Genomic DNA, 14964 nt, shown 5'->3' with positions numbered 1-14964 from the left:
GAGGCTAAATCATGATACCAAATGACACAATTATTTGGGCATTGTTTTGCAGTTTATAAACAGCAGCCTGAACATTAGGTGGGACTGGTAAGAAAAGGCAGGCACTGAGCTGTAATACAGGCAGTGGGTTTATTGAGCATGACTGAAATATCTTCCCTCTCAAAGTCTGCTGTCCACTTCTGAGACCAAAGTGTGAGTGGCACAAGACCTGATAGATGCCACCATTCAGTCAAGTTCTGAGACTCCATCTTAAAAGGTTGCTAAAATGGCTTAAAGCAGAAGTCTCTGCAAATATTGCTGTGACAGCCTTATTTTCTTTGGTCCATTCTGCAAAACAGAAAAGATTTTACTAAAGCTTACTCTCCACCCTCCAGAAAGAAAAGGAAACAAAAAAAAAGTCCCCAAAATCTATCTCAGCCTGAGGAAAATGTTGACCATAAGTGATAAGACAAAGATCAAATGTGGTTAAGAAGTGCAACTGAAAGTAGTCCTGTAATATTAATAGCACAGTAACAGACAGAAATAGATAGGAAGTGCCAGATAACACTTATTTAAAAAGCAAAAAAGGAAAATTCAGCTCTATTGTTATATCTGGGTTTAATAACTTTTCTTCTGAATTTGAACCTTACAGTTGTATCTTACTAGTCTCCTTTTCCTCCTCATACTGTATGTTAGTTTTCTGTCTGGTGTCTACTTTCCTCTTTTATTTCATATTACAAATGCAATCATCACTCCTCATACAGGACTTTAGACATGGTTTGTCTTTGCCACGATATTCCAAGCCTGCTGGCAGTTTTCTTACTCATCAATGTTCTGCCATTCTCATCTTTTTCAGAAGTGGAGTTTGATTTTAGCATTCCAAGAAGATGGAAGAGATTAACTGGATCTCTTATTTACAGTTTTATTAGTACAGTCAGGGAATCACAAGCCAAGAATCAAATCTGTTTGGAGGGAGTTAAGAATTGCTTGCTTTAAGTACTCTGAATGAGCTGTTCTCAGCTGTATTGCGGGAAACCCTTTTCCTGTTTGCGTCTGAACTTCTGCCCATGATCAGAGTTCTGGTCACTGTGTTAGATCAGACAAGGGAACATATCTTGGCCTGCAATCAGAACTTTTCCTTTATGCAATTTTCCTTATCGCATTCCTTGTTCTCTTTGTGAAGCCAGACAAAGTATCCTGTTGTTGATGTGGGTAAGAAATAATACCACAAGAAAAATCAGCTAATTTCATGTTTGTGCTACTTTGTACTCTGGAACTGGCAGGAACTCCTAAAGTCCTCAGCCCCAGAGGGAGGAAAGCCTGAAGTGAATCCTGCCATCAATGTAGCTGTAATACCCATTCTGTGTGGAAAGACAGACATGTTCCTTTTAGCTGGTTCTCTTTAGCTCATCCTTTCACCAGTTCACCTCCAGGTCCTGCCACCTAAAGCCAAAGTTGACGAATACTGAAGGCAGCTGTCCTGTGCTTTGGCTGTGTACAGCCCTCCTTATTCCAGGTCTGCAGGGGATTGCTCAGGCTAGATCCCTCTAGCCGTGGGAGCTAGGTGTCTGTACTATTTGCTGGAGACAGCACACTGTACTGTGGAGTTGTGTGAGTAAAGTGGGAGCAAGCAAGGCTTGTACTGTAGCAGGTCTTGTGAGCAGAGAGAGGAAGAAGCCCACACTGCCTTGCAGCCATAAACTGCAGCCCAGATTCAGAGGGTGCAAGGAAAGAGGATGAGGGGACAAGTAAGAGCTGACAGCTGACGGTGTAAGAGAAGGATCTCTGTGGTTCCAGAAAGTGACGGAAGAAGCCTGTGGGAGGGACAAGCCATGTGTCCCACCTAAAGGTGGGGATGGGGAAAGGAGGGGCAGAGGGGAAAGACACATTCTCCAATTCTGGCAGGCTTGAGGTAGGTCTGCTGCTGTAGCCAAGCTCCCTAAGAGGATCAATGTTTATTGTACATATATGAATTTTCCTTCACAAGCTTACCTGCAGGTCCAGCAGAGTTTCCGATTGCTTTATAGAGGCTTTATAATGACAGCAGGTACAAGGGAAGCAGAAGCATCCAGTGACAGGCTGGAAAGGATGACACTGACTCTGCATTCAGGCTCACCAGCTGCAAGTTAGTCACCTTTGTAATGCTGAAATCTGTAGCAGAAGAATAGTGAGAGGCTACCAGAGCAGGAACACAGCAGGGAAGGCAAATAAATTGTGCATTTATTCCTTCTCATTTTTCTGAATATGGATGAAGATAGACCCTGCCTCTTGTACTGGAGACCAAATGAAGTCCTGGCTGTAGAAGCATTATGACCCTTCTCATGTAGAACAGGAGAAGATACTCAGAACCTTTGGAAAGTTTGATTTTTCTGTGAGTAAAATGGCCTTTTAAATAAAGAGATTGGGCTAGAGTCAGAGATATTGTCATCAATAACCGCTGATGGGCCTGTTGGTTTGGTACACGAATGGGATCTAAGCTGAACTGGTTAAAGAAAGTGTCAAAAGATGTGGGTTTTGGTTGGTTGGTTTGGTTTTGGTTAACATTCCAAGCAATACACTCCTTTGAAGTGTATCTCTCTTTCTGGTCCCCTGGCAGTTCTGTCCCCATGCCAAGGTTACAATACCATGAGAAGCATATAAGATAGCAGGAGCAAACTCATTCCCTTTCCTTCATTGCAGGGACAGAGGGAAGTGGTTGGAATAGCCATGCTTTCAGACCCGTCCTTGACTGACACAGCTGCTGCAGGAACCCCCTGGTGCATCAGGAACACCGCTGAAACTCTCCTCTCCCCCATGCCTGTCATCTCTGGGTGGTGTTGAACCCTACCTGTCACTGTGATGCTGCCCATAGCCTTGGCAATGCTGTTTTCAATCACACAGGTGTAGGTGGCATTAGCAATGACGCTGTGCAGGAGAGAAACCACCCTCACAGTGATGTTTCCAGGGTTCAGCTCGTATCTGGTGTTGGCAGTGTGGGGCAGGTGCTCCCCAGTGTCACCGTAGGCCGTCCAGCGCACGGCAGGGCAGGGGAACCAGCGCGGGGCTTCGCACTGCAGTGTGTTCCCATGGCTGCTGCTCTCCACCTGCACCATGGGCATGCTGAAGGCTTTGGGAGGGAAAATGGAGAGAGTCAAAACAAGGCAAGTGATAGGAACTGGGCATGAAATACCCCACTGCATCTACCACTCCCAGGTATTTCTAGGCTGCTTGCTGCTTAGCAGCACAGCATTGCCCATAGCCACGCCAAAAACAGGCTCAGACAGAGCTCTGTACAGGTTGGGCCATGGGAGGATGACTACAAGGGATCTAAACATAGCAATCCAGCTTGACAGGATCTGCTGAGGTTGTGGCACAGCTTTAGTGGTTTTTAGTTTTTATTAATAATGAGAGAAAGATGATTCACCCTCTTCACTCATTGAGAAGGGGGCCTGACCAACACCTACAGCTTCACAGAGCTGCAGATTTGTTAAGGTTGGAAGAGATCTTTAAAATCAAATCTAACTGTTAACCCAGCATTAAGTCCACCACTATACCATAATTGCACATATTTTAAATCTCATGGGATAGTAGGTGACTCCACTACTTCCCTGGACAGCCTGTCCCAGGGCTTGATAACCCTTTCCCTGAGCAAATTTTTCTTAATATTAAATCTAAACTTCCCCTGGTGCAACTTGAGACCATTTTCTCATCCTGAGCAATCCCCTGCAGACCTGGAATAAGGAGGGCTGCACACAGCCCAAGCACAGGACAGCTGCCTTCAGTATTCATCTGCTTTGGCTTTGGGTGGTAGGATCTGGTGGTGAACTGGTGAAAGGATGAGCTAAAGGAATCAGCTCAAAGGAACATGTCTGTCTTTCCACACAGAACAGGTATTACTATGTTGGAAATAAAACCCATTACACCATTTCACATTTTCTTTCTAATGCCTTTCTGTGTGGATTACTTTAAACATCCAAACAAGCAACACAAAAGCAGGCAGATCCATAGGGCTTCAAGGAGGGATAGGGGACATTTGCAGTCCAAAACTCTCTTTTACTTGGAGAGTTCTGAGGACTTTTCCTCACCCAGTTTGAGCTGTAGGGCTGCAGTTCTGGCCTCAGGGATGAGAGAGAGGGTGCAATGACTGCACTCTGGAGGAGACCCTCAAAGGGCTCATCCATCAGTCTCAACATGAGGTGACTGCTTGGGAGGTGACTTGTTATTACAGCCAAATTCATCTCACTTGAAGAGGCTGAAGACCTGGTGGTTTCCAGATCTCTCCTGGATGACTGTCTCTTGTAAATATGTAATATTTCAGATAACTATGATATCAGAGGTTTGTTGCTTTGGTAGTAATTTTTAAAAAACTGAAACTTTAGAAAAACTGAGAAAAATACATTAAATATGCTACAATATTTACTATGCAGCACTTCTGGCTGGAGATATATCCTAATTCTAGAGGGAAAAAGCTACTGTGTTATCAAGATTATAACCTTTCCTGGAACAAGCATGTCAAAAGATGGAGTAAGGCCATAAATATCCTTGCAAAAGCCAGAAAAATACCCTACTCAGAGGTGCAGCACCATCCTAAGTGCAGGTAGGTTCAACCAAGGCACACCAGCACATGTTTTGAAGCAGGATTTTGTTCCTTGTAGCACTCACCTCCTGTCCTGTACTGCAGCACCGCTGCCCCACTCCCTCTGGCTGTGGTGACGGAGCACTGGTAGGTGCCAGCATCGGAGAGCTGCACATCCCTCAGCTCCAGGGAAGCATTCCCGCCGATCACCTGGTCTACAAACACGGCCGTGCGGCCCTGAAATGACGGATCTTGTTCTTGCAGGTGGTCCTTCCCACTCTTAAACTCATGAACCAGCCCAACTACTCCCTCCTTGGCCCACTGGATTGCTATGCTGTCCATCCGGATGTCAGGCTCAAAAGTGCAGCCCAGGATGCTGCGCTGGCCAATGTTCCCTGGAGACGTCAGTGCCGTCACACTGATGGAGTGTTTTCCTGCAAGGAGAGAGCAAGGAGGCTGGAGAAAGGTAAGGCAGCAATCCTGGAGAAAGGCCAGACTGCCCTGTAGCTGTCATGGACCAGACATGAGGCTGAATAGGCACTGGCACACGGCAAGGCCACCGATGGCAGCTACCAGTGCTGCTAGTAGGGGCCAGCTCCTGTGGACTGCATGCCAAAATAAAGCACAGTATTTCATTAGCAAAAGAGTGCTTCAAAAAGTAGCTCTTCTTACATGTTTGAGAAGAATTCATGTGGTATTTTCTTGTTTACTTATATGTAACAGGGATTTTTCTCTTTGCAGTTGCCAGAGAAGCATGACTTTTGTCTTTTCTTAGTCAGGACCTTCCTTTATGCAACAAAAGCGTGATTGGAAGGCAGAGAAATAGCAGCTCTTTCCCCCTTACTGAAATCCAAATATTTTTCTTTCATTTAAGAAAAGTCAGCATCTTAAATCCTAAGCTGTGAGCCTGGGAATTCCCAGAGCCAGGCCCTCTTTCCCATGCAGCCCTTCCCTACCCATCCTAAGTCAGCACATTCCAAGGAAACTGTATTTTGGCCAACACCAAAGCAACACATTTTTGTTGTCTCTGAGGGACCTGGGAAAGGTGTCCCATCCTGGCAGATGCTCTCTGATTTCATAATAAATACCATCCCATCATCTCATCCTGTCTGGGAGAAGGAGCAGAATATGTGCAGGACTTTATGTGTAGGTTTGGGGCTCCAAACCCAAGGAAATTTCAGCTGACACATGACAACACCTCCAGCAGCACAGGCTGCACTACACCTGCCTAGCCTTTGTTAAAGGGTGTTAAAGATGAGGCACTTCCACACATGATCACACCTCAGCCTGTGCAGGGGGTGGACACACGGAGGTAGAGGCAGGGCAGAAGTTCATCACCTCACCAGAAACTGCAAGAAATCTGAGTAGTCACATACCTGAGACACCAAAACCAATGATCAGGGTGATCACTGCAGCCAGGATGACAATGACTGTAGTCATGCTATTGGGGAAAAAGGAAAGGACAACATTAGCTCAGAGTCCACCTCCTTCACAGCCCATGCCTGTACCATCCATCTGCAGAGTTGTCTGCAGGAAGGAGGTGGAGGCAGGTGAGCCACAGACCCAGAATGAGGTAGATGGGTGAAGCACATGACCATAATAGTGATGAACATTCAGGTGAGCAGCACCTGTCATCAACAGTGGGGGACCCATATGGCAGGGGATGCAGGCTTTGCCATTGAGAGCAGGCAGCTCTCAGTGCAGGATGCTTCTCTCTGCATTCCCTGGTGCATAAGCAAGTCAGGCAGTCCCTGCTGGAGCTTGTGAGTGACCAAGGAGTGAGCAAAGCAGAGAGGCCCCTGACCCCAGGAGACACCATGTACATGTGCAGGAGGGGTCTGGAAACAGGGCCATTTTTTTTTGAGGTGGTTGGATTTGGGATGCTCTATGTGGAGATGGGTAACGTTGAATGAGAGACTGAGGAGGAGAGGACCATTTGCCAAGCCACAGAGGTGGAGGAGAAGAAAAGCAGCGTGTCATGGATCAGCACAGCTCCAGCCTTGCCAAGCACAGCCACTCTGGCACAGCCCAGCTTGGACAGACCCAGAAGCTTGGCTGGGTATGGACTCCCACCACAGCCAGTGGAGCTGTCATGTGGTCACAAGCACATTTTCCTGTGGACTGAGGGGTTGTGGCAGCAAACTCAGCTCCCAGACAGAGCAAGCCCTGAGGCAGCTCCCCACAAAACCCACAGGTCCATCCTGGGGCTCATGCCCAGCCATCTCACAGAGACTCCTCACAGAGAAGCCCAGAGAGCTGCAGGCTGTGAGAGGTCACAGCCCTTCTGCCCACACGAAACCAGCTGCTCTGCTTCAGCAGCATTTGCTGGTTTGCAGCACACTTTGCCAACACACTGGGCAGCCTCTCGCAGGAGAGTCCATTAGTGTCCCTGCAGCCATGGACTCCTCCCACCACTTATGTGTGCCTGCATCTGTGACTTGCTCAATTTCCACAGATGCCACGATCACAGGGCTGATAAGGAACTCAAGAGAATTGCACCGTCTGAACAAGCCTCTCCCGGAGGGAAGAGCAGGGAAGGGAGAAAGGGAAGGTGGGTTGAAAGAGGGAATAGAGAAAAAGGGAGATGTTACAGACTTGTTTGCCCTCCCACTGTCTCCCTTGCACTCTCCTTAAAGCCATTGGGAAGTTGTCTGAGGAAACCCTGCTTGCATGTGCTCAGAAGAGATCAGAACTCTATTTCACCAAAGTATGTGGTATGTCCAGATAAGGGTTTGTACAAAACCCTTCACATGTACAAAACACATTCACATCCACACCAAGGTCTGCCTAGATGCCCCCAGAGCTGGGAGAAGTCACATTTGGCTGGCAGAAAAGCCATGGATATCATCCAGCCATGGACACCAGACAGCTGGGGACCCAGCCACTGCCTCCCCTGAGGGCCTGTGGGATGGGGACTTTGATGGCTCCTGTGGATCCTGCAGCGAGACAGCTTCCAGCAAAGCCCTGGCATGCCCCATGGGACTCAATCCCGAGTCACTCCAGGTCCCAGTCAGGCTCACCGTGGGACAGCCTGTGCTTTCCTGTTCTGGGAAAGATGCCAAGTGTCTCGTGTATGTTGAATGACATCCATCTCCTTAAGGAGCTTTACCAATTTCCACTCTGGGAGTTGATCCCAGAGCAAGATAGCTGCTATAAACTCAGCCAAGGTTGTCATGACAAGCCTCAGCTCCCACGCCTGGGAAGCACAAAGCAAGAAGCAGCCACACTGTGCTCTCACACAACAATTGTGACTCACCTTTATTGCAATATCATACAATTCTTCTTCCCAAGGAGAGGCAGGGAAGAAAGTGCTCAGAGCTGAGGGATGCTGCCAGAGGGTTACAGTAAATGCCAGGAGGTATGGCAGGGGGACAAGCAGCCAGGATGTCCTCCTGTGCAGTCCCTGAATGCTTCAAGTGCCACCACACTTGCCTCTGGTCCTTGAAAGCACCCTCTGGCCTTAACACCACCTCTGCCCTCACACTCTTCTATCCAAAACCATCCTCACCTTATTCACAAACACAAACCAGCTCAAACAGGCCACACCAATATTTTTGGTCCTGTGCTGGTGCCACCTTCCCCCAAAGCTGCAAAGCTTTGCTAGAGCACCAGCAGGGCTGATTGAAAAAGCTGCTCATTTGTCACAGGGGGAATGGCAATTTTGAGTATACAGATGCCACTGCCTACTTCAACATCCCTTGTAAGGGACAAGGAGAAATTAGTCCCTCTGGAGTTTCCTCTGCAGAAACTGCAAGATCCAGGAATCACAAGATCCTTACAAACATTTGCTGTGTGCCCACCGTGTGTAACAAGTAGATCTGGAGTGCAGAGTGAATGAGAGGAACCTGGCATCCTAGCCACATGTTGGTGGTAGCTGTGTCTTGCAGTAGTCCACTTTAAGCAAAAAGCAATTTTCTGTGCATCAGCACCTCTGGTACCTCCAGTATTTCAAAGGCACAGAAACAGACTGATGTAGGTGGCTGAGGCTGCACCAGTCGAAGCCCTGACACCACCCTCAGTTCCCAGTGCTGACTTGGCAGCCTGTGGGATGCTGCTCTCTACCTCCTACCCTATTTTCCATAGTCCTGTTCCTCACCAGCCAAACTTGGAATCAAACTGGAATCAAACTAGAATCAAATTTGGCATTAAATTAATCCATTCATTCCCTGCCTGAATGCTGCCAACCCCACAGCCTGGGGACAGGGAGAGGCTCACAGCCTGGTTGCGACAGGCAGCAGTTCTAAACCTCCAGATCTCTAGTTCCACTTGGACTAAGCTTTCCCTCAGGAATGGGCTTGGAGGGTCAAAAAAACCTGGAAGATTAAGATATTGAAGATCCCTTGTCTTCCTCCTTATATCAAAGTTTACTGTGGAAAAGAAATGGCAGTGGTAACCCAAACCAACAGGGTTTCTATTCCAATATACAGCTGATGATTGCAGAACCAAACTTTCTTCAGCACTTCAAGAGGTTTTGTTCTTGTTTTTGTTGGGGATTTTTTTGTTTTTGTTTCCTTGGTTGTTTTTTTTAACCTGAAATCAGCAGAAATCTCCCACTGCTTCTCTGAAACTTCCTGGAAAATTCACCCCTCTCTCTGGTCTATTTCTGTATTTCAGGATTAGCCTGAAAAGCAAATATCCCTGAAGGAAGCCTCCTTCTCCCAGTAACCTGCTGCCTGGCAAGGCAGGCAGAGGCACTGGCAGAGCAGGAGGAAGGTTTTTAGAGCAGCAAGGGGATAGATCTGCATTTTTTCACACCCATCAGTAATTTAATTTCCCCGACAAAGGCTGGCTGAGAATAACAGAGCTGGTTATTGCGTGCATTCCAAACACATGAGGAACACAGTGCCCAGAGAATGTTTACACTCTGACATTGTGTCTGTCTACAGGCAGCCTCACTCCTGGCAGTGAAAAGGTGCAGGTAATATTGCTATTTAGTCCTTCCTTGATGCTCCATGCGACACAGCTCATGTGTGAGGTCTCTTCTGTTCACACGTGGCCTGTCCTTCTCCCCCCTGCTGTTCCACTCTGGTGGGACAGATACTGGTAACAGCTGAAACCTTTTCACAGAATAAATGCCACCAGGACTGTCTCACACACCACTGGAACCTCTGTCTCCATCCAGCCTGGAAAGTCCATACCTGGGATGGAAAGACACAGCTTGTTGGCTGTCTCTGTTCAAGCAGTGAGGTTTAGATAAGAGTTCAGTCCATATTCACTAAAGGATGAAAAATTTGCCATTTTATCCACCTGGTGGGGGTTATTTTCAACTAATCAGGAGATAAGGGTACAAGGTACATATTTTTATGACTTCTTTTTCTAACTGTAGTTCACCAGCATTTGGTCAACAGCTCCAAAGGAAATGGGGTCATTGAAATGAGAGGCACAAAACACTTTGGGAATGTTTTTCTGGCTCTTACTCCTGAAAGAAATCTTCTGGAGGACAGTTTGTTTCTCCCTACAGCAAGCTGATGTGATAGAAACACAAGCAACTGTCTGAGGACCAGCAGAAGTAGGGTGCCCTCCTCAGGCCACTGAACCCCCAAAATACAATAGAAGAAATACACCCTTCCTCAAGCATTGCTATCCCAATCTACCACAACATTCAACCCTAGGATAGCAAATTCTAGCAAATGCAGAGTTCTAGGACGTGCATCTCCATCTTGACTACAGTTGATGACCTGCACATTGGTGTCTGATACATACATGGCCTTACAAATAGTATAAAACAAGCTCTGCTTGGTATTTAAGTAGCTTGAGTGAGTGCAGTACAGTCAAGCTGCAAAGAACTGCTGTCTTGAGAGCTCCTGGCAGCAGGGTGAAACATCCCAAGAGAATGAAAAATGCAATTGCCTCCCTCCCCTCTGCCAAGGCAAGTGCAGATAGTACCGTACCTCCAGAAAATGACCTGGCCTTGGGATGCCATGGTCACAGCATCTATGGAGACAAGTCAAACACCAGGTGCCTGAAGGTCCCACACTGCTCAGCACAGCCCCTGCCTGTTGCATGATACATCCTCCCAAGCTGTCCTGCTTAAATAACTGAATGCAGCTAAGGAGCGGTGAGCCCAAACACTGAACTCTCAGGAATGAGGAAACACTGAGCATCTCAATTCCCCACCCCTTCCTCAGGGCAGTCATAAGCAGGGAGGCCTGGTTAGACACTGGGGCCACAGGAGAGACCTTCTACACATCCATTTAAGAAACATGTCTTATTTAAGACAAAAAATACCACAGCTTGTGGTTTGGTAGCCATCTAATCCTGGGGTTAGAGTGCACATGTGTCCCAGGAGACCTGCAGCTTACCCATCACTGAGGGGCTGTGCTCTGTGCTGTGCTGAGGCTCCTGCAAGCTCAGCCATGCTCTCAGAGCCACTCAGCAGCCCCTTTTCTGACTGCTGTTTAATCCCACTGAACTCCTCCAGGACAGACCACCTCTGACCCCCGAGGCAAGCTCCCGTTGCTCTCAGGTCTGACAGTGTGGTGCACTTTGGAGCATGTAAAGGAACAAAACTGGCACCTGCAGGACCCTGCAGGTCTTTCCTCTGGGTTTGGTCTCAGATGAGGCTGGGGGCAGGATGAACAGCTCTTGGGCATAACAGGTTGAGAAAGGCAGAGAGGTTGTAAAAGAGTAGAAAAGGGAAGGCAGCTTGCGCCACCATGTTCAGTTTCCCTAAAGGGAACCTGTGTATCCTGGCATCTACATTTGGACTGTGTTCCAGGGAGGATGGGAAAAGGAGATTGTTGACAGTTTGTAGCTATCTCCAGCAAGTTTGGATGGTTAGTGGGAGTGAACAGCCCTCCCATGCAGAGCTGAGGATACCCAGAGGAACTGAGAACAGTCCAGCACCTAAAGAAACCAAACTACTTTCGCTGCAATAACCAGAGGTTAAAATCAAGACCAATCAGTACTGGTCAGTGATGATAATCTGGAAAAAAAAAATCGTCATTATTTATCAGCATTCTGCCGATTGTTATTAAGCGTCTCATAATTTAGCAGTACAGTACAAAAAGCTAAGAACAGCTCTAAGCCACAGTGGCCCAGTGGGAAATGCACATTAAGAAATATCCTGCTGCCCTCGGTGACACTTGGTTAATGGCTGTGGTGACACCTGATTTACAGCTGCGTGTGCAGTGGGCAGACAAGGTGTCCCCTTTCAGCACCAGTTAACTCCAGCTCAGCCACAGCACACCCCATTGCACAGTCAACAATCAGGTTACTTCCATGTTGGAAAAACACGTCTGCTTCTCAGGCACAGGCAGCCCCAGCAGGACAAGGGCAAGTCCCATTCCCCAGGGCACCACCATGTTCATTTCTGAGCAGCTCATGCTGCAGAAAAACCCCAAGAGGTGTTCAGGACACTTCCCAAAGAAACCAAGGGTCTGTGACTACACAATCTGCCCAGCTCTTATCAATCTTGTATTTATTAGCAAATCCAGCCAAATGTGACATCAGGATCTGGACCCACATGGTCTCTGAGAGTTGGTGAGCACCTGGGATACATCAGCTGCTTTCACTGAGGAGAAGGCAACAGCAGGCACAAAGTGCTACCAGCTTTGCTGGGCCCAGCAGCTGGTACCCTTACAGAAGAGTTCCCCTGCTGGGAAGTTCACACCTTATTTCAGTGTCACTGGAATGGTGCAGGAGCTATCAGTGAAGGAGAAGGTGGAGTTGTGGCAAGCTGACCAGCAGCCAAGTTTCACAGAGCATCCCAAAGAGGTGTAGGCAGCCAGCAACCTCAAACAGATGAAAGCTTTTCTTGGGGTTTGACCCAAAATGCAGGACATCTTTCCAGTCTTATAATCCCACATCTGTACTAATGACGTCAAGAGGTGCTTGAGAAGCGCCACAAATGAGAATGCTAGTGATCTGCAGGGATGAGAACTGGACACTGCCTTATTGGCAATATCTGTCCTCAGCCTCACCTGCCTGTGAAGGGAAGCAGGAAGCAGCAGCACTCAGAACAAGCCATTGTCTCTCAAAACAGGGAGGTGCTCAGCCACCCTGGGCTGTGAACACACACAGTCCTACACACTGTGTGTGGATCTCTCCTGACATGGCATTCCCATCAGTGTAGCCCTGTGAACCAACTTCTCCTATGGGAAAGAGAAGAAGCCCATCTGAGCCAGAATCTGCTCCTGAGATCTTCTGGGACAAAATAGACACTTGTGAAACAGAGGCACAAGCACAGTGATGTCACCGGCGTGCTTTGCCTCTCAAAGGAGAGATAGCTTAGCCTGACCCTGACTCCAGAAGCACCCTGGAGTGCACAGTCTTTCAGGCTCCAGGTATCCTCCCAGGTTTTCCATAGTCTCTGTTCTTCATGGTTTCTCTTCCAGCTACACTGTTTTCCCTACTGAAGGAGTAAATCCTCTTTTCTTGTCTCCCAAAGTCCCTACCCATGTTCATTTTTTCCCCAAATTTTGGAGACAGGCAATTTTATCAAGAGCTTTTGTACTGGGGAAAAAAATACCAGTATCTACCAGTGCAGTTCTGTCAGCACTGCAATCGTGTCTGTCTTGAAAATACCTTTATTATCTCAAGGACCAGGTGGACAGAAATAACATCATATAGCCCAGCAGACTAACTACACTTCCTAATGCACTCCCTGACCCAGGTGTTTACCAGCAAAGCACTGGAAGCCCATCTTGGGAATGGTTGTTGGTGTCCAGTGTCAAAATCCAGCAGATCAGAAGGATGTATTAATTTGCAAAATATTCTGAATCACGAAGACTGAGGGCAAAGACTGCTGGCAAATAATGGGAGGATACCCCAACCCAGCCCCCAGCCCTCCCCCCTCAAAATGACTAAGGTCATTAAGTGTCTTTTATCAAGATGGTTCTTCAAGATATTCTCATGCACAACAAACACCAAGCACACAGTGGTAGCTGGCCAATACTTCCTAATCCCTGGGACCAGCTGGACCTTCAAGTCTAACAAAAAGAAAAAATCAATACCAGGGCCTGACCCAAGCTGTCCAAAAACTGCTCTGCCCATGTCAAATGGAGAACTGCAGTTCCCCGAAGGGTTTAAATTTCACTGGTGTAATTCTGACCAACAGCTTCTTGGAAAATGTCAGAGACAGGGTGCGTAAGGGATACCTAACATAAAAACACATTCCTCTGTCTGAGAGAGGACTAAGATGTTTTTAGTCAAACTATGTGCCTAGAAGGTAGTGCTGTCCTTATGTGTTCCCCCTGCAAGACAGCATGGAGGCTCTGAGAAAAAACAATGCACCTAGTAGGGTGGGTGGGGGGAAAGAATTAGGAAGACACAAAAATTTAGGCATTTTAGTTTACATCACATTCTGCACTGAGCGTTCACTCTATACATAGCAAGGATGAGAATGAGTTACTGTTTGTTCCATTAAAGGTTAACTTAAACAAAACATTCACTTTGAAATTTCAGACTCAGCAACTTGGAGATTTAAACTGCCTAGCCTTCCCTCATGACAGGGATAATTAATGGATGCTTAATGGAAAGCTATAAACAGCATTTGCATAAGGATATCTGGGAAGAAGTTCCAAAACTGGCTTTGTAAGAGGAACAAACAACAAATGAGAGACTTCTAAGGCTGAGCAAACACTGCAGGTTTCCACTATTCCACAAGCCAGCTGTCATAATGCAGAAAGCAAGACCCAGTCCTTGCTGTTGACAGTGCAAGTGGCATTCCTCTTCTTGAGTAACCAACAGTGGGACCTTTGTGCCCAGCTCCACAGGCAGAATTAGGAGCTCCCAGCCACACACACCTACTGACAAGTTTACCCTCGGGGCAGTGGCGTTTCCAGCCTCAAGGACAAAAATGTTTTGTAAAGGAAGGTATTCAGGGTGTCTGCTTCACCCAGGCAAGCAGCTGGCAGCAGCCAGCAGGGTGGCAATTGCTCTTCCAGGGAAGTGCCTCTTCTTCCTCATCACAGATGCCATTTCCCCAGCTATGGGTTGAAAAGTGCCTTGCCAAGGTTGCACAAGCCAAATCCAGTTTTACTGTGTTCCATCTCCTGTGCTCCAGTTCTGGACAGACAATTGCAAACTTGTGTCTGTGACTCCTAGTGATGCTCAAACTGCCCCAGATCTTCCTTTGGTGAGCAGGGCACTCTCCTGGCTGCCCCATCACACCCAGCAGCACTGTGTCCCACATAATTTCCATGGAGAATATACAGACCAGTGAATGATACTCCAACTCCTGTTCCTATCAGTGCCATGAAGTTTTCTGGGCCTTCCTGCAGATAAATTACTAACTCACCTTGCCCCTACTTTGCAGGCAGGATATAATGAGAGTACAGTTTACCTGGAGGAAGTGTAGGAGTTGCAAGCAAAGAGCATCTCCCAGAAGCCTGTCTCTGCTATGTGCACACATCCAAGGCTGGAATCCAGATGTATATCCAACAGGAAGGCAGAAGCCTTATTCAGGTTGCCAAGCCTTTCCAGGGCAT

The 14964-nt window shown here is 47.4% G+C and overlaps 1 protein-coding gene across 2 annotated transcripts; it reads right to left on the bottom strand.

Moving 5' to 3' along the window:
• Positions 1–164: 164 nt before the first annotated feature.
• On the bottom strand, positions 165–14945 carry LOC102114732 (V-set domain containing T cell activation inhibitor 1). 2 transcript variants are annotated; one of them, XM_088052089.1, is made up of 6 exons: positions 14820–14945; positions 5911–5975; positions 4621–4968; positions 2807–3085; positions 1972–2130; positions 165–327 (listed from the first exon to the last, which is right to left on the bottom strand). In XM_088052089.1, exons 1-5 carry the CDS (start codon positions 14852–14854, stop codon positions 2012–2014), a joined length of 846 nt encoding a protein of 281 aa, XP_087908215.1. In that variant the 5' UTR covers positions 14855–14945; the 3' UTR covers positions 165–327; positions 1972–2011. The 2 variants fall into 2 exon arrangements, with proteins under 2 accessions (XP_087908215.1, XP_014108789.1); XM_014253314.2 differs by lacking the exon at positions 14820–14945 and adding an exon at positions 10426–10556.
• Between the last annotated feature and the right edge of the window lie 19 nt (positions 14946–14964).

Source organism: Pseudopodoces humilis, chromosome 2, assembly GCF_049639895.1.
Source record: "Pseudopodoces humilis isolate 2021_Gansu_Grassland_sample_001 chromosome 2, ASM4963989v1, whole genome shotgun sequence".
Lineage (NCBI taxonomy): Eukaryota > Metazoa > Chordata > Aves > Passeriformes > Paridae > Pseudopodoces > Pseudopodoces humilis.
Note: the sequence above shows the minus strand (reverse complement) of the source record. Positions and strands in the feature narration are given on the sequence as shown.

Bases quoted from the DNA above. Each gene is read 5' to 3' on its own strand.
- LOC102114732 (XM_088052089.1), bottom strand. From the start codon at position 14,854: ATGCTCTTTGCTTGCAACTCCTACACTTCCTCCAG. The intron at 4,969-5,910 runs GTATGTGACTAC...CTCTCCTTGCAG, and splicing joins CATTGGTTTTGGTGTCTCAG to GAAAACACTCCATCAGTGTG. The intron at 3,086-4,620 runs GTGAGTGCTACA...TCCCTCCCAAAG, and splicing joins GCTGCAGTACAGGACAGGAG to CCTTCAGCATGCCCATGGTG.